The 20264-nt window shown below is 31.1% G+C and overlaps 1 protein-coding gene across 1 annotated transcript; it reads left to right on the top strand.

Moving 5' to 3' along the window:
- The first annotated feature begins 14828 nt into the window (after positions 1 to 14828).
- LOC132060465 (RPM1-interacting protein 4-like) lies at positions 14829 to 18441 on the top strand. Its single transcript, XM_059453501.1, has 3 exons — positions 14829 to 15317; positions 17360 to 17554; positions 18261 to 18441. Exons 1-3 carry the CDS (start codon positions 14829 to 14831, stop codon positions 18279 to 18281), a joined length of 705 nt encoding a protein of 234 aa, XP_059309484.1. The 3' UTR covers positions 18282 to 18441.
- The last annotated feature ends 1823 nt before the right edge of the window (positions 18442 to 20264 follow it).

Here is a 20264-nt window from a genome sequence, read left to right as displayed (position 1 = left end):
TTGATATATTTAGGCTAATTCTCCTTCCCTTCTGAGTTCTGACAAATAACTTGAGGGTTATTAATTACTTAATTGAAGATTGGGTGTGTTTGGTACATAGAAAATTGTTTTTCACAGAAATGTTTTTGCTGAAAATTAAGTGGTTTTCATACTTGTTTTCTTGTGTTTGTAATGTAAGCAGAAAATATTGTCCAAAAATATTTGTGCATAATTAGACAAATATTATGAGAGTCGGAGGTTGTCACAATTGTCACAAATACGATTCCCTTATACACATATACATGAAAGAGAGTTCCTACATACATATATGGTTAGACTAATCCAGGGTTGTAGGAACCAAATACTTTTTATATTGGAAAATGAGATGACAGAATCTACAGGAGGAGTATACTATTGTTGAGCAAAGGGAACCCTGATTATGTTGCAGATAAAGTCTAAAATCATCCAGGATTTTTGGAGCAGATTACACATGCAGCTTTTGCCCCTGCAGAACCCATTATTACAAGAGCTACAGACTAATAAATTAGTTACACAATTTTTACCAGGTTACCAATTAAGCTCATAAGTAATAAAAATTTACCTGTAATAACTTTAAAGTGACCTGATTGTGTAAATACCTTTACACCACAGTGCATATGACTTAAGAATCCCTCGCCTGATGAAATTGCTTTTGCAATATGCAAATACCACTAGCCGAAGATATATTAGACATTTCTGTGGTGCTGATCACTAGTATTATCCAACTGAAAGATGAGCTTAACACAGCATTTCATAATCAATCAAATTTAACATTTCTGAACGGAAATTCAATGTGCTAATCCTATTACCAGTCCCAAATCGTACTGTTTGTATTTGGAATTTTTAAGGAGTTAACTAGTTATAGACAGTAAATGGTGTACTCCCTCTGTCCCAATTTATATAGTCAGGAATATTTTTACATGTGTGAGTTGTTAGTACGATATAATTGAGACGTTTCTTGAATAGCCGAAGTCATAATTCTCTACGATATGAATATGTAAGTTGAAGTCGATCAAACTATGATTACTGATTTACCGTAGTACCGCAAAATACCAAAATCAAATTTAAACCGAACCATACCGAATTAATTTGATATATATGGTAATGGTATTGTTGCTCCCTAACGCACACGCAAGTATACGCGGTCGTACAAGTAATATAGGATTTTTAAGTCCAGATATCGATCCCACAGAGACTTATAATTAACTATTTATCAAATTAAACTAATGCTAATTATCTAAACAAGAAATAAAATCCAAATTATATTTGTAAACTAATTAAAAATAAAAGAAAACAAATAGTGAACTTCAAACAAGAAAGAGCAAATTTTTATCGGAGAAGAGATAGATCTAGGGCTATGACCACTAACAATCCATGATTTTCAAATCGTTCTACCTATGGGTTACTAGTTGTCGTTAATTGTAACTTTATGATATTCTCTCGAACTACTCACAATAGATGCTACTATAACGCCTATATCTCTATGGTCGTAAACAAGAACGCATTTATTTCTCCGTATTCAACTAAGTAGGGCTAAAGGGTATATCTCTATCCTCATGCGATATATATTTATTCTTATTACGGTAATTAGTGTTCAATTCACGCACCACGTATATGTTCAATTAGTGATCAAGTAATCAAACAATTAAGCACAAGAATAAATAAGCAACCCAAAAGATGGAAATCTAATAGATAGGAACGATGATCAAACGTCAACTTTCATGTTTGTGTCAAAACCCTAGAACTAAAGAGTTTAGCTCCACATAGACATGGAAGAAAAACAACAGACCATCCGAATAAAAATGTCTAAATAAGTATTACGAGAAGAGAAGACAAAAACCACGTCGGCCTCCACCTCCAAACTGATATTCAAAGTTACCTTAAGGGTTTCAAGTAATCCAAAGTTATGTAAAAATCATGGATTATTTATAGTAAAAAATAAAGCCCAAATAAAATAAGCTGCCAAAACGAAATAGGAAGAAGTGAGGATATAGCAATGAAATTTTCCGTTCGTTCTGCCCAGTTTTTCTTCTCAATTCAATCTTAATTGCAAAGTGTACTCCATGATTGCTTAATCATTACCATAATTTCCTAATCATTGAGCCACCACTTTTTGTCTCCTTTCTTTTGTCTTTTCTTTTCCTTTTAATTCAATGTGGCACATCTCTTATTTTTCCATTTGTTCCATGTTTCACACCGTTTTCTTCCTACATTGTGAAAATATAATGTTAGGCACAAATTATCATAATTAATACTCAAAAGACAATTAAAAGTACTAAAATATGAGGCAACAATGAATAAATATATATATTATATATGCAATTTCGGTATAATATTTTTAGAGACCGAAAATGAAATTACCATCTTTTTTAAATACCGTACCATGCCACCCCTAGTTGTAAATTTCGATTGTATGTAGCTAGTTTCAAAAGGATTTTCATCCTCGCAATATTCTCAATTAGTAATTATGCAATAATATAGTCTCCTTTTTTGAGTTACTATCAATCTTCATATTTCTATAGATGACTTAAACTTTTATCCTTACGTAAATTTAGATTATTTGTGACTCGTAGGTGCCGAAAAGGAATGAGAATTAGAAGCCCAAAAAAGAACATAACCTTCGATGCCATAAACAGAATAAAACCATGCATATTGTGGTCCTAATTGTATGACTTTGGTACAATGTCCTTCGAACGTGGATTCACGTAGAACATCGCGCCACCATACGAAGATGGCATATAGGACAAACTTGGAGTCCTGGATCATTCATAGAGTTTAAAGGTAAATCATTTTGTTTCTCTACTAACTATAAGATTTCCTACAAATTGACGTAGCAATTAATTTCAAACTTGGTTTGGATAAATCAAGTAATGTATGTAGAAAATAATTAAAAATCATAATTAAGTGAGGATATATTAAAGAAAAAAATAATTCACACGTTTAATTAATTAAATTGATGTACTCTAACATGTATTTGTCCTCTTTGAGAGATTATTCACAATATTAGTGACTTCTTAATTATCATTCTTTGGATTTAAATAAATTGTTTAGGGTGTAGGGTTTTAATGAATTTGTCATTGAACTTTGCAAATGATCCTTATTGGTCCGTGAACTTTATGGAATGGCCAAAATATCCCTTTATGTATGATGTTGCGTTAGCCCATAAGGGCAAAATTGAGTCATTTCGATTACAGCGAGGGTGAAAATAACGAGGTACTTTTTAACATATTATAAAGTTTTCTCTAAATCGTATAGTCCGGGGGCAAACTTTGACCTTTGTCCTATAAAGAATGATGGATAATTTAAAAAAAAAATAGGCTTCCAACATTAGGTGTAAATGTCGGTAATTAGTGACTAATAATATGACATTTAAAACAATTGTCATAATGTATTCGACATTTATATCAAATGTCATTGTTTAACGACATTTTCGCCACACGTCGTTAAAAACAACGACATTTTGCAACAAATGTCATAATATTATTCGACATTTGTATCAAACGTCATTGTTTTAATGACATTTTAGCTAAATGTCGTTAAAAATAACGACATTTTTTAACAAATGTCGTTATTTTAGCCACACTTGGTACTAAATGTCGTTGTTTTAATGACATTTTGCCCCAGATGTCGTTCTTCTTATGACATTTGGCATCAAATGTCGTTCTTTTTACGACATTTGTTCATAAATGTCAAGAAATTCCTTATTTCCCGACATTTATTTGAAATGTCACCAAATAAATGTCGTTGTATCTCTCTCTATATATAGAAGGCTCTTCATATGGCTTCTCCTGATAATAACTCAGCTAATGTACTTAATAATGGTAGTGATCCAGCTCGTTTGGAGGAGCATATTTTTTTATAAAAAGCAAAATACTTGACTATCTCCTGAATTTTATACGATTTATTCAGTATGCGATTAAAATTTTCAGACGGCTAAAAATAGGGATGTGAAATATGAGCCACGCATAATTCATGGGTTGGGCAAAAGATATTTTAGTATGAGCTGATTTTTAACCTGCGAAGCGTAACTTGTTTTGAAATGATTGCCCAACTTAGCCTAGTATTAAACCCAATTCAACCCGTGAATTACTCCCTCTGTTTCAATTTATGTGAACCTATTACTATTTGGGGAGTCTTCGAGGTGGATCTTTGATCATGTTTTCCTTACATTTTTTCTAAATTATTTGATTTATAAATTATCATGACTTATAGTACTTTTTATGTAGTTTCTACATATATAAATTTTATTTTTACAAACTTGGAAAATCTATGTCAAAATTTAATGTCAAAGTTTTAATGTTTGACCCTCGTACTCCGAAAAAGTTCACATAAATTGAAACCGAGGGAGTATTTGACTTTCGCCCAGCTCCCTCACACATTTTTGCCCAAATCGAATTTGCAATTCTTTAGACTCAAGACTCATCTGCGACTCCAGGTCTACAACATTTTGGTCATAGATACATTGAAACCAAATGACATAAGTTTAGAAACATATTCATTTATCCCTTATTGTACGAGGTGGGTTTGTGATGATTATAGAGTTGATTTGTGATATCTTCTTTGTATGATAATAGGCAATTAGATAAATTCTCCAAATTAATAATTCCTTGTTGCACGAGGTGGGGTTTGTGATGATTTTTAGAAAACAGAAAAGGAGGGTGGAGATCATTTTCAGGTGCAAAAGATTATCAATCAGGAGTAAATGAATTTGTCAATCTTGATGGATATGTTCGGTAGAGGAAACATTTTCCAGAAATGTGTTCCAACTTTCACCTATTCAGTTGGTAAAAAAATTTAGAAAATATTTTCTCTAGCAAAACAAATTTCTTAAAATTGAGAAAAATGACTACGTGTGGAAGTAGGAAAAACAAGTTTCACAAGTGACATCTACATTGATTGTGTCCTCCTCACTCATCAACACTCCTCATCTTCACCACCCCGTAGCCCCTATCCCCACCACTTCACACCCCTATCATCCACCTCTCATAGTATTAGTCTAGATTTATATACAAATTTTGTTTTTAGGATAATATTTTCTGCTTACATACCGAACACAAGAAAATAAATAAGAAACTCACTTATTTTTCTGAAAAACATTTTCCTTCATCCCGAACACACCCGATGTTTGTTCTGCTTATACCGTCTGTAATGATGAATAAACTGATTCATAAGAATATGGACAAAGTGCTTTATTCTCAACATGAAAAATAGAGTAATTTCTTTCTGATTGAGTGTTTGATTTTCCCAAAAAGTCATTTTCTAGAACATTGCCCAAGCAGATTATTGCTCCTTTTTAAGTGAAGGACAAAAATTAAAGACCAGCAATTTGAGGGATAAAATTAAAGGCCAGCGCCTTTGAAGGATAGTCGTGCAAAGTACCCACACAGAACAAAACTCATAACCCACAGGCGGAGCCCAATTGTCATTAGTTTCAGGAGAAGCCCAAAACAAAATGCCCGCAAGAAAAAGAGATTTTTACCTATCACATTAATTAGCAAGAATTATACACAATAATAACATATCTTTTTAAAAGTAATAAATATAGCCTATTTTATAACAAATACGATATTTTAAAAAGAAGAAGAATAAATACAATAATAAAAGCATTTAATTGTTAGTAGGCCTCTCCATTAATTATGAATTCTATTTTCATAAATAGAATTCATAAAACTACCTTGAAGATTTTAAACGAGAAAAAAGAGATCGAGCAGAGTGATTGTGTGTTGTAGCATGTTTAGTGTTACCATGTATCCTATTTCGGTATAGTAAGAAATCATAAGACTAGCTAGGTACATGAGTAAAATAAGTTCAGTTTGTAATTCAGGCAAAACATGTGCTACCGGTAGAGAAGCTGGTAAAGCAAAGGTTAATACATAGCCTCTCAAACTTGCAAGTATATTTATATAGATATTCGAACTACAACTTGTTTTAATCGTGACATACTTGAAATTAAATACTACATTTTGTTACTCAATTTTCCCGTCTTGATTATTTATTTTCTGGACTCGAAATTTGTTGTTTACAGTAGGGGTATAAATGACCAAAAAGTATAATGGGGGATAAAGTTCAACAATAAAACAAAGTAGAAGGGTATATTTGACCCTTTTGCGTTTGTTTTTTGAGTACTAATACGGATACTAATATATTAAACGTTAGAAATATTACAAGCCATAATAAAAGCCCTCATGGGCTAGCAGATTTGTCTTAGTAGAACTAGTAGGCGCATCACAAACAGTAGACGATGCGTTTATTTGAGCAACAAAAGAGACAACAGGACTTATGTCACGCAGGATATTTAAGTTTCTAACACTAGCAAGCATATTAGTAGTAAGTATATTAATATTTATATGCATGGTATCAAATTCTTACATCTGAAATATACTATGTATTTTTATGGTATAAATAATATGACAAATTCATCTTATTGCTATACTAGTATTCTTACCCGCGCGATGTGCGGTCGATATTAAATGGACTGATAGTATAAAATTTTATATATAAAATATCAACTATGTAAAATTATCTCTATTGAATCTTCAAACTCAACTATTTACCTGTTTGGAGGTAGAGATTCTCCATTTATGTTTGAGAACATCAATATATCGCTGTAAATATCTTCTATAGATTTAAATATCTTAGACCAATTTTACTTATCCAACGTAATCCTGATACTAAAGAACAACAAAACTTAAATTAAAAAGCAAACGAATCACGTGCACAATGAGTAATATTTGAATGACCCAAAAATATCATAAGAATACAATTTGTACTCATCCCTGCTAGGGGTGTACATGGACCGGGTTGGTTCGGACTTTTCAAATACCAAATCGAACCAATTGCGTCGAGTTTTTAAATTTATAAACCAAACCAAACTAATAAAATTTGGCCTTTTCAACTTTGGGTTTTCTCAAGTTATTCGAGTTTTTTGGGTTTTTCGAATTTTTTTCCGAAAAAGTTTTCATACAAAACATATGACTTTTACTTCATATATTTATTTAGTACTTCATATATTTATTTAGTCCTAATAAGATACAACTATATAACTAAAGTGTTTCTTAAGAAAATAACACAAAATGTGAGATGGGTGATGATATCGTATTAAAATATTCAACAAAAAAGATAATAAAATCGATTAAAATAAGTATTGCTAATTAAAATAAGTATTGCTAATTAATAAGCCATAAAGAAATACTTATTTTAGTCTAAATACTAAGTTATGCTAAAATAAGTACGGCTAATAAATATTAATTCCATGACAAAAAAAAATTAAGCTATGTATTTTTACGCTCTAAACCAATTATGCAAAACTAAAAAATAGATATCCAACATTACTGTCATTCCTAATGTTAGAATTGAATTTTTTTTTGTTGAGTTGGTTTTGATTTGGACTTTGGACTTTATTTGAGTTACTAACATCAATGGGATATAAAACTTATTGGCATTCAAAATTCTAAATTTAAGCTTAAAATAATATTATAAAAGATAAAAAAACTATGAAAAAATTTAAGAAATATTTACAAATTACATTACAAAAAATCTTTTTATGTATAAAATATTTTAAAAATCGAATACACGTAATATCGGGTCGGTTTGGTTCGGTTTGACTTTTTTTAGCTAAAACCAAACCAAACCAAACCAATTATGGTCGGTTTTTTTCAACACCAAACCACTAATCGGGTTTTTTTCTCGGTTTATCGATTTGATGCGGTTTGTCGGTTTACTTTGTACACCCCTAATCCCTGCATTGGAGTCCGATTATATCCGAATTTCGCGTCGCGTAGGGCTGTTTTGGAGAGAAGCGCTTTCTACCGAGGATTTTTTCATACCTTGGACTCAAACGCGAGACCTCTTATTAAGAGAAGAGCAGCTCATCTGCTGCACCATATCCTTTTGGTGGTATTTAGAATTGCATACGGTCTACATCCACTATAAATAGGAGTTGAAAATGAACTTTTTATACAATACAAAAGAAATATTTGGGTAAGCGCTCCTGGGAATCTTTAGTCTTATCTAAAGTTCAATGGTAATAAGCTATCTTTAAAAACTTATTTTACATTGCATGTGAGCATCTAACTGCAAAAAAATGTGAATTATTGGACTATATATATGTAATAGAAGCACAAAACATGTGTATCCACTTCAAAATAAAAGATTTTTTTTTTTTTGAAGAAAGAATAATAAAAGAAAATGAAATATATTACTCCTATCATTTGAAGCTTTTCCAAAAAGGATTTTTCAGATGTTGCTGATTTATTATCTCTCACATCAATGCATATACAAGTCTGGCAATTAAACATTATCATGAGAAACTATCGTATATATAGATCATCAAGAGGTAAGTAATTAATTAATAATTAATTGACACTAAAAATTTATGTTTATAAATCCGTTTTCATTAACTAATCACTTCGATGTTCAATCTATGATTAATCCTAAGGTATCTATCACTATAGTCTATAGCTAGCAATTTAAGTTATCAATTATTCAATTGTTAAACTAAATAAGAAACTTGAAAGCAAAAAAAGCGTGACTTCAATATAGAGGTTTGATTTAAAATGTGAGCATCTAGTAGATCATCTTCTAAAATATATCTAGTTTAAATTCTATATGCTGATGATATAAAAAAAGTTATGAGTAAACCTTTATCGATTGGTAACCTTAATTTAAAAATGATATTTAAGCTATGTGTTGTTACATGTTAAACTATATATATTAATAATGTATAACTTAAATGTTTACACCATCGCCATTTCTTGTCAGACTAAGCATAGAAATCCAATCACTAGAATTATTAACTACTCCTTAACCTCAATTTATGTGGCACCATCTAACTTGGCACGGAGTTTAAGAAAGAAAGGAAGACTTTTGAAATCTGTAGTCTAAAACAAGTCTTAGATATTTTTGTGTGGCTATACATCATTTCATAAAGTTAAATTGTTTCTAAATATAGAAATGTGGCATTTTTTTGGGACAAAGGGACTAATAAGGATTGGTGAGTATCGACAAAAAGTTCTAAATCTATCAGTCTATAAATTAAATCGTAAACCTAACATTTGCATAAAATCATTAACCATTCAACTCTCTCTATTGTTAGGATCAAGATGAATATGCTTTTAATAATTAAAAACAAGAAAAGAAAAATTATTATTATAATTTCGAAATTGAAATTCATCAATTGTGACACAACCATTATTTTGCAGATGCAACTACATATATTTTTAGGACAGGTTGTCAATTTACTCTTGTTTTGGTGGTGCACCATGACCCATACCAAGGCTATGTCCTGGCTTATTATGTCCCGGTGAATTGGGCAAATAATCGACCTCTAGCCCTTCTTTTGGTGCACCACGACCATATTCAGAACCATCCCCTGACCTTTTAGGTTTGTAATCTTTGACCTCTTCCTTTTGTTTTAGTCCAGCATGATCAATTGCAAGATCATCCTCGGGACTTACAGGCGGATAATCGTTTATAACTGCTTGTTGTTCCGGTGCACGAGATCCATGCTTTCCTCCAAGAGGAGGGCAAACATAAAATTGACCATTACTAAGACAATGGCTTGCTCTTGGGGGACCATAATCTTCAATGTGGATTAAAGATCTAGAGTGGCCATTTTTGTAAGGGACAATTATCAAAACCAATGTAAGAAATGTTGTGAAAGAGATTGAACAAGGGGTCATTTTTTGGTCTTAGCCTAATTTGCTATGTTTTTATTAGTTGCTAGTGCAAAACTATCAAGCTATTTCTACAATATATAGTTGAAGTAGTGACAGGTCTAATTATTATGAAATATATAATCCAAGAATCATTTCAACTGTATTTTGGTGTAGGGGCATATAACAAAACTTCATTAACTATATAGTCCAAGAACCATTTCATCTATATTTTGGTGTAGGGACATATAACAAAACTTCATTAACTATATAGTCCAAGAACCATTTCATCTGCATTTTGGTGTAGGGAAAAACTTCATTAATTATATTGTCTAAGAACCATTTCAACTGCATTTTCAACTGCATTTTGGTGTAGGGGTACTTGTAGTTTTGGTCCCTTAGCTATTGTTAAATTCTGAGTTTGGTCCTAGTGATATCTAACTAAGCATTTTGAACCTTCAATTAATTCAAGTGATGCACTTTTAATCCCTTTGTCTGTGACTCTTCACAAATTTATCGTAATATCAATCATGACAAATTTGTTTCAGCCTAATTTGCCTATATTTTTAGTAGTGATTGCAAAACAATCAAGCTATTTCTACTTCATATAGTTGAAGTACTGATGAGTTTGATTATTATGAAATATATAAGGAAAACCTTCATTATTCTTCCTTACTTGAGAAATATATGGGAAAACTTCATTAATTATCGTCCAAGAACCATTTCAATTGCATTTTGTTCTAGGGGTAATTGTAGTTTTCGGTCCTTCTGTTATTGTTAAATTTTGATTTTAGTCCTTGTGATATCTAGCTAAGCACTTTGAAACTTCAATTAATTAGAGTGATGCACTTTTAATCCTTCTTTCTCTGACTCTTCACAAAATTATCGCATTATCAATCATGAAACTACTGAATTACCCATATGTAATGTTCAATAAGTATTGTTACTCATGTCTGAGTGTAATATGGTTCTATAAATAGTCTAAGTATAACACATTTCCTACATAAAGGGAACAAAAAGCACACATCTTTGTTAATTAAAGGTTATATGTGCTAAGTCATAAATCACAAGGATTAAAATTAGATTTCAGCAACTACGGAACTAAAAATGCTATTAGCCCTTTGGTTTTCTCGTGGATGAGTTCTTTTACTAAAATAGTAGTCATCAAAAATTAAGTTACTGGATTTGAACCAGTAACAATATTACTAGACATTGAACATAAATTTTATGAATCGTGTGCATTAAAAGGCACATGTACGGTTCTTAAGAGAGAAAATTTATACCGACCAGTTCAAATTCATGTCACATAGGTTCATTATGGAATCCGCGACTTTTTTAGGACAAAAAAAAAAAAAAGTTGAGCAAACTAAAGAAAAAAAAAAAAAAAAAAAAAAAAATAAGTAGTTTTCAATTTTTGACGCAATGACCTGGACAAACTGCAAAATAAAGAGCGAGTTTGGCCTTTCACGCACTAAATTTGTGCGTGAATGGTACCAAATATTCCAACTCCAAGTCAACTTCCATGTCCAAATAGTGTCCTTTCCTTTACTTCTTCAAATCCAAGTCAACTTCAATATCCACCTAATTCACAAATGATGATCCATTTAAAAATGATATTTAATAAAAAGCGTTGTTACGTGTTAAAATATATAAATAAAAAAAAATTACAAAATCTACCTTTCTTGTCGAAAATACTAAGCATAGAAATCCAATCACTAGGAGATTATTAACTACTTTAGCTCGCATTTTATCACCATCTAAAGAATTTTTTTTTTGAAAGCGAAGATTTTGAAATATAGCTACCATCTGAAAAAAAAAATTTGGCACACTTTTTATTTTTAATTTGAAAAAACTTAGTGTTTTTTTGGGACATACTTTGGACCAATAAGATTGGTGTGTGTCAAAAAGTTCTAAATCGTTAATATTTTATATAGAACACGATATTTTTTTAACCGAACCAAATAATGTAGGCCCAATACATCGATTGATACGTAGACGTTCGAATATCTTTTAGGGGTTGAATAATTAAAAACAAGAAAAGTAAGTTTTGTTTATCGTAAATTATTTTAGTCAACTTTATATGTCGAAAATTATTAGTCGCAACTTATATTTTCAAAATTTGAAATTTACTCTTGTTTTGGTGATTGACATTCACAACTAAGGCATTACCTCGGCTTACGTCCGAGCGCAAAGTTATGACCATCTAAAGTTTGACCACTTTACAACTACTTTTTCACCTTATATTTTTGTAGAATTAGATTTATATTCAAAATAAAGTTATGTCTTGATTAAAAAATAACACACTTAAATCAAAACCTTAAAAAATAAAACACTTAAACCTTAAACAAAATTTACTTCGCACCCATTTCCTCCAAGACCCCTAAACGACGAATTGAACGTTTAAGTATCCTTGATGTATTGAGCCTACATTATAGTACGGATTAAAATATCGAGTGGCTATATAAAATATTGACGTTTCGGACTTGATCAAACGACTAATCGTTGGTCAAAGTATGGAAAAAACACAAGTTTTTTCAAACAAAACTTATTTGCATGTTTTTATTACCCCTAAAATGACTATCCGTATGTCTACGTATCCTTGATGTATTGAGCCTACATTATAGTTATGAAAATAAATATCGGAATCTATATAAAGTATTGACGTTTAGGGTCATATAACACACAACTAATCGTTGGTCAAAGTATGGAAAAAACACTAAGTTTGAGTTTTTTCAAACAAAACTTACTTAACATTTTCAACCCCTAAAATGACTATCAAGAACCATTACGTATCCTTGATGTATGTAGGGAAAAACTACATTATTATATTGTCTAAAAAAAAATATCGAAGTTCTATATAAAATATTGACGTTTCGGTCTTAACACACGACTAATCGTTGGTCAAAGTATGGAAAAAATTTTGAACCTATTTTCAAACAAAACTTACTTTTAATCCCTTTTCAACTCCACAAAATGACTATCCGAACGTCAAATTTGTATCCTTGATGTATTTGGCCTACATTATTGTAGTGATTGCAAAAAATATTAGGTTCTATATAAAATATTAACGATTATTATGTATATAAGACACACGACTAATTCTTTGGTCAAAGTATGGAAAAAACACTAAGTTTTTTCAAACAAACAAAAAAAAGTTTAACAATTTTTTTTTTCGGTCCTAGCTATAGCGCAAAGAAATTTTGATTTTAGTCAAAAAAAAAAATCTTTAGCTAAGCAAATATTTGAAATTTCAATTAATTAGAGTGATGCACTTTTAATCCTTCTTTCTCGACTCTTCACAAAATTATCGCATTATCAATCATGAAACTTTTTTTATTGGGGTATTTAATGTTCAGTTTTTATTGAGTCATTTTGGTTCGAGTGTAATATGAATTATAAATATTGAAGTTGACTTGGATTTGAAGAAGTAAAGGAAAGGACACTATTTGGACATGGAAGTTGACTTGGAGTCATAATTCACGCACAAATTTAGTGCGTGAAAGGCCAAAAATGCTTTATTTGGTTTTCTCGTGGATGAGTTCTTTTACGTAGTAAAAAATTAAGTTACTGGATTTGAACCAGTAACAATATTACTTTTTTTTTTTTTTTTGCATTAAAAGGCACATTTTTTTTTTTTTTTTTTTTTTTTGTCCTCAAATTCATGTCACATTCGTTCATTATGAGTAAGTGTACCCCACCTGGGATTTTGTTTTGGTTATATTTCAATGAAAACAAATAGCTCTAACCAACAATTAACCCTCCAAAAGCGAAGTCAACTAAAACCAGTTGAATCATCTTCGCTTAAGTTAAGGTTCATTCGGCTTTCCTCCATGCCAAGAAAATACAATCTTGAAACCTAAGGTTGTTTGGTTTTGTTTTTTCGATTTAACCATTTAGTAATCAGAGCTGATGGTCCGATTAATTTAAATTCGCATTGCATAGTTCCATTAAGATGCGGAATTTTTTTTGGTTTTGTTTCAATAGAAACAAATAGCTCTAACCAACAACTACCACTCCAAAAGAGGAGTCAACTAAAACTAATTGAATCAGTTTTCTTAGTTAAGGATCATTTGTCTTTCCTCCATGCCAAGAAATTAGATACTCTATTGAAGTCCAAGGTTGTTTGGTTTTATTTAATTTTAATAGAAACAAATAGATGTAACCAACACAACCTATTTCTTTAGTTGCCTAGCAGGTCCAAAATTCATTGAAATCTCCGGTAAACTAAAAATAAAAATAAAAAAAATGGTCCCACTTCAAATCTTGAGTTTTCTTAATACACAATAAGTTATATTTCCATTGAAGAACCAAATAGCAAGAAGAAGAATTAATCCCAAAATCATTAATGGCTGTAAGTAATGTTTCTTCTTCAAATTCTTGTTTTTGCACCTTAGTTATGTTATTTTAGCTTGAATATTGCTTGGTAACTTACCCATATTTGCATTTCTCAGAGTTATTTAGTTAGGGAAAAGAACACAAAATTTAGTTAATTTATTTATATGGTTCTAACTACACATTTGGGAAAACCATGAAAGGCTCTAGCTAGTTCATAGTTGCATTTACAATCCAGTAGTTCTATCAATTCGTTGCAACTTTGAAGCAAGGGCGGAGCTAGGGGGTGCGGGGCATTTCAGATTGCTAGAAAATTGCACTGCATAGTGAAATGTATATATAAAATCAATTGTTTTTATGTTGTAGTAGTTGTTAATCCCATCGGCTTCTTCTTGTGTCTACTTAATTCTTTAAAATCTTTTAGTGAAAGTCTTGACTCCATCTTACTTCGAAGGTGCAATAAAAATTTTCTAGAGCGACATGGGCGGTAGAAAGTATAGAGAACTTATACTACTATTTTATAGGATTGGATGAGTTTAAATAGTACAATATGATCGGTGAGGATTCATATAGCCAACTCTAGCTTGTTTGAGATTGATGCGTAGTTGTCGGTAGTTGTTGTATATACTCTTGAAATACCTTTGTTGCAGCAAGGATCGCATGTTTCTCAAGACCTGAAGTAGTCTAGGGTAAAGTTTTAGTCATGTTAGTATGTTTTATATAGGTCTCATTATTCTATGAGTTTTCTTAGTCATGTCAGAAGGATTTAGACATTCAAGTACTTCCTAATTAATTTTGTTTTATATAATTTGGACTGAGATTCATATGGTCGACCTCAACTTGCTTAAGATTGAGGCGTTGTTATTCTCTACTCTTGAAATAATTTTGTTGCAGCAGGGATCACATGTTCCAAAATTTGGGAACTGGGATGGTGAAAATGTGCCATACACAGCCTATTTTGAGAATGCGCGCAAAGTTAATAAAGGCGGTAAAATGATAAATCCAAATGATCCAGAGGAGAATCCAGAGGCCTTTGCATATGGTAGATATGACGATGCTAGCGTTAACGTTTCTCCTGCGAAAGTTCCTTCATTCGAAACACCTCAGTACAATTATGGTCACCGCAGAAATCCTTCTGGCTCGGGCCAAAACAAGAGTATTGGCTCGACAAATTCAAATTCAGAGTCCTTTGGGGCAACGCAACGTCACAGAAAATCTGATGTTAAGAAGAATAAGAATGATCGTGGCAATGGTTTTGTTCCACCTAGTCCAAATAGACTGATCAAAAGTAGCAGAAATCCATCTGATGATCTTGTAAGTTGTTATTCTTTCATTGTTCAAATTTCAAGCTGATTGCCTCTTAAAGAATGCACTGAATGATATTACTCTGCTTTGAACGTGCAACAATTTTTATGTAGTGACAATTATAATTTTTCCACCATGGAGAAAGCCTCTTTAAATAGTACTATTTGGTTAGAGCTTTAGAATCATATAGGGCCTTAAGAGTGAGATTCATATGTCTTCGAATTATAACTTTATCGAGTGTTAGTGAAAATTTCAGTACTATATGAACGAAAATGTAAGAAATATTAGCAAGGAAAGTTGATGAAGTGATTAATATGTCATAGTGATAGATTTGTCTATAAATGGATGGTTAAAATTATGAGTTGGTGATTCCCATGACGGAGGGCAAGCCCACAAGGGCGGGTCAAAGAGAAGGATTGACAAATTTCAAAGCTGACAAGCTTCTGAAGAAGAATTGCACGTGATAACAAACACAAATCTCACATCAAAATGAGAGAAAAAAGTAAAGAGTTTTATAGGGTGTAACATAAGTTCACCTTATTTTGGACTCAATGATGTTCAGCCTCACGACAAAGCTGCGAGGTCTATTGCTCCAAAGCGGGATTTTACATCTCATGGGCTTGGGTCGTAACACCAGATGCACGTACATCTTCTTCAAAGCGCAAGTTTATAGTATTTCATGAGTGGCTGCAAAAATAAAGTTATTTTAACAGTAAAAACTTACTCGCATTCGGTGTATACAACAAATGTGGAAGGGGATGCCACTATTTAAAATTGGAGTTAGCTCATGACTTACTTGAAAAATTACAACTTGAACGAAAATAGCTTTTAGTGGGTATGCCCTTTATGAAGAGAAAATAAAGTAAATTTTAAAATTAAAGTTTAGAAGCTTTATTTTATTCATCATAAATTATTCTCGATTCAGTGGGGAAGCATAATTAAGATGAATTAAATATCCCTTAATAAATTTTAAAATTAAAGTTTTGAAGCTTTGTTTTATTCATCATAAATTATTCTCGATTCAGTGGGGAAGCATAATTAAGATGAATTAAATATCGCTTAATCTTTAGCATAACAACTAAATATGTGCTATGTCTAAATGTAAATTGTTATATGAACTTCCACAATTGACAATTATGTCAAATTTATTGCTGATATTTTTTATCAATGTGTTAGAGGTTTTAATTTGCATTAATTGATCTATAAATATAGTAATAGCTCTACTGCTTGTCCCAAAAAAAAAAAAAAGAGTATTGAATGAATAATTGGATAATTGTTTTGTAGAATTAATTAAAACTATGGGAAATATTGCAGTGTAAAGACACCTTCCCGGAGCCAACAAGTGTCAACTAAAGGCAGTATTCGGGCCCACAATACATTGCCCTTAATCCGTCTCTTATTTGCTTAAAGTGCCATTTTAACAAATAAATCGCACTGGCAGATTGCATTTTGTCATTTGGTTCAATAAGACCAGTTCTTTCCCTTTTTGTATCTAATCATAGCTTTACATCTTTGATTGTATTTCATCAAACAAATGATGATACAATAAAAGTATGAAAACCTGCATCATTTTTCCTATTTATGAGCAGGGGCAGAGTTAGGATGTCGTAAAAGTTTAGGATGTCGTAAAAGTTCACCAAAACCATCTTCATAAAATTGATCATATATATATAAAAGTTTCAATTTTTTTTTACATGTATAAGTCGTCTCGAAGAAAAATTACACTGTTTATATAAGGTAATATTTTTAAAAAATTTTAATGAACATATATAGATTTTGAATCCCCTAAACCTGATTTAGGGGGTCGAAAATTCACCTTGAGATTTCAATTCCAAATCACCGACGCTGCATTTTTATTTTTCAAACCCCCTTAGTGAAAAAAATCTTGGATCCACCACTGCCCCAAAATGAATTTTTTTGGCTCCATCACTATTTATGAGTACATATCAAGTTTAATTTCCTAGTCATATTGTGAAATTACTGAGTGTTAATTTCCTAAGTGAATTTTTTTGGCTCCATCTCTAATTTAAACTGCTTCATGTATATGTCAGTCTTGTTCATCAGCAGCATCAGTACCAAAATTTGGGGCATGGGATGAGAAAGATCCAAAATCTGGAGAAGGATTTACAGTAATTTTCAACAAAGTTAAAGAGGAAAAGCATATTGCAGCTTCTAAGTTCCCTATGGTGCAGCCACATTCAAGCATGCCTTCATCACATAATCAAAAAAGAAATGCTAAGTCAAAGGTATATCTCCTTCTTTCAAAATATTGCTAAAATACATAACAAATGGAAAAGAAAAAGTTATAAACGTGAAGTTGTGAACTGGCGAAGATCCAGAATTTGAAGTTTATACGTTTTTATAGTAACCTCAACAATCAAATATTTATAGATAGATATTTTGTGAATATCTTAATATATAAATATGATTGGGATAAAAGTTACTGAATTCATGTGAACCAGTAGCCAACAATCTAAATCCCCCCTTGACTCTACACACTCATGACTAGATAATGTATATGAAAAGTTTTATTTAACTTTCTTCAGCTTGAGCTAGATATAGTGGTGGATGCAATGGAATTTATATTGAAGTGTGTGACCATCTCGTTTAACACTTCAAAATGGTATCAAACTAAACAGAGTTTGGGTTGAAGCCTCATTGACTCCTATTTTTTTTTCCCGCGTGCTTGGCCCATGAAAAGGAATAAAACCGTACATGACGAGGCATGTTGGAAACATAATTAAATAAATAAAAATGATAATAAAATTGTAAGCTTTTAGATCATATGATTACACACTTCACCACAAATAACTTCACGGACGACGGACAATACAGTGATTCACATGTGTCCCATTGGTGAAACCGGAATATGGAATTAAATAAATTTAGTAACTTTACTTGTATTCAAAATTTAGTAATAAATTCCTTTTATTTTAATTTTTTATTTTGCAGGTGTTTTGCTGCCTTTTTTGAAGATTCACAAGTTCAAGTCAATTTTTTTGTTTTGCCTTCTTTCCTCTTCACTCAATAGTGTAAGCAAAAATTGAAAGATGATGGAAGAACTTGTATTAACGTTTATTATGGAAGAACAATTGGTTACATTTTGCTCAAATTTTGGTCATTGTATGTTTTATTGATCAGAAGATGGTATGTGTTCTGCTGACAATTTGAAATATACACCCAAGGTTGTGGTGGGATGGAGAAGATCTCTTCCCCCTTAACTAGTTGTGTCGGGTTTAAGCTCTAGAATGAATAAAATCCTAGCAAGGAGTGCTTTCTCATTTAACAGTCTTACGCAACGGGAATTCGGATTGGTCAAGTAAAAAGTAATTGCACGTTAACACTTTATTAATACTTATGCGAACCCAATGTTTACACAAAATCATACTAGTTTGTCATAGTGAAGTAATGTGTATAAATTAACTATAGTTTAGTAAAAGAGTATATGAGAAGACAGTTATCGTATATTTCTCGAATTAGTATAAGCATTAGGTGTGGATAATTTTTTTAATACACTTTAGTCATACTATAGTAGTAATACTTATAATTATTATAATAATAATAATAATAATAATAATTTGAATCGGCAGTCCTCCAATGTCACACTCATTGCTGTCTCTTCTTTCAGCTGTTTCAATTTGAATTTCAAATTTAAAGATTACTGGATAAGTAAGAATTTTTTCAAAGATTCTTTTCAAGTCAATTCATTCTAATCCAAAATTTTGAATACAACAACGACAATATTATCCTAGACTTACTACAGGTGTAGAGATTTTCTTTTTTCCGAAAGGAAATTAGAAAATACAAAGGAACATATAATGAAATTTACAAATATTATAAAATAAATTTATAAGAGATAAAAAAAAAATACTCCTATAAGTTAACAATTTTATTTATATTCTCAGAGATGAAACGACCTAAATGTCTATTTGATCATTTCTTATACTCCTCCGTTCTAGTTTACACGACACTATAATTATCTTATTCCAAAAAGAAAAACTGAACCATTTATATATTTTGAAATATTTTAATTTCAAATTTATCATTTTACACTTAATGAAGAGTTTGATAGCAACACAAATAATATTAAGAGAAAGGCAAATGTCATAATATATTTACAAATTTCAAAAGTCTTTATTTTTTTTAAAATCCCGTATCGAATCAAAATATGTCAATAATTTCGAAAGGAAGGAGTATATAGTCAAACCAGTTTACACCAATGTGATTCTATGTATATTTTTGAGCTGCTACAACGAACTATTGTTATAGAGATTTGTTTGGTGTGCGGGATGAGATAAACAAGGATATTCCATGAACTTATTTTATCTCACCTTCTGTATGGGATAGTAACTTTACCATTTTAGTACAAATGATGGATAAAATAATCTTGGGACTAATTACTATTCATAATCAAATGCGGAATAACAATAGTCCTGCATCTTATCCCAAAATTATTATCCTTATCCTGCCAACCAAATGACCCTGAGTTCTATAACAACACACATATTAGTACATGTCTAAGACAATAAATTTCAAAAGTTTTATAGTCACGTAAATGTCATGACATGTTCACAAATTACAAGTGTCAAAACTATTTTGTTTTTTGTTTAAACCTGTTGAATCAAAATACGTCACATAAATTCGTACAGAGTATATAAGAATGACGAAATGCACATTTGAATTTAGAGCCTGCACATTTGAACTTAGAGCCTATTCTGATTGACTTATTTTAAGAGTTTTTAAGCCAAAATAGTTTTGAAGCACTTTAGTAATGTTTGGGTAAATAAAAAGTGCTTATAAACACTTGGTTTTAAGCCAAAATCAATAAGCTAGAATTTTTAACTTATGTAAATGTATTTTTTTTTTTTAAAAAAAAAAAAAAAAAACCTCAATCCCATCATACCAAAACGACATCGTAAAGCTTCTTCAAATAGCGCTCCTATCCGTTATAAAGAA

This window comes from Lycium ferocissimum, chromosome 6, assembly GCF_029784015.1.
Source record: "Lycium ferocissimum isolate CSIRO_LF1 chromosome 6, AGI_CSIRO_Lferr_CH_V1, whole genome shotgun sequence".
Taxonomy (NCBI): domain Eukaryota; kingdom Viridiplantae; phylum Streptophyta; class Magnoliopsida; order Solanales; family Solanaceae; genus Lycium; species Lycium ferocissimum.
This window is presented reverse-complemented; position numbering and strand designations above follow the sequence as displayed.

Coding starts and splice junctions, on each gene's coding strand:
- LOC132060465 (XM_059453501.1), top strand. CDS start 14,829: ATGGTCGACCTCAACTTGCTTAAGATTGAGGCGTTGTTATTCTCTACT. Junction 15,318..17,359: donor GAAATCCATCTGATGATCTT/GTAAGTTGTTAT, acceptor TGTATATGTCAG/TCTTGTTCATCAGCAGCATC. Junction 17,555..18,260: donor AAAGAAATGCTAAGTCAAAG/GTATATCTCCTT, acceptor TTTATTTTGCAG/GTGTTTTGCTGCCTTTTTTG.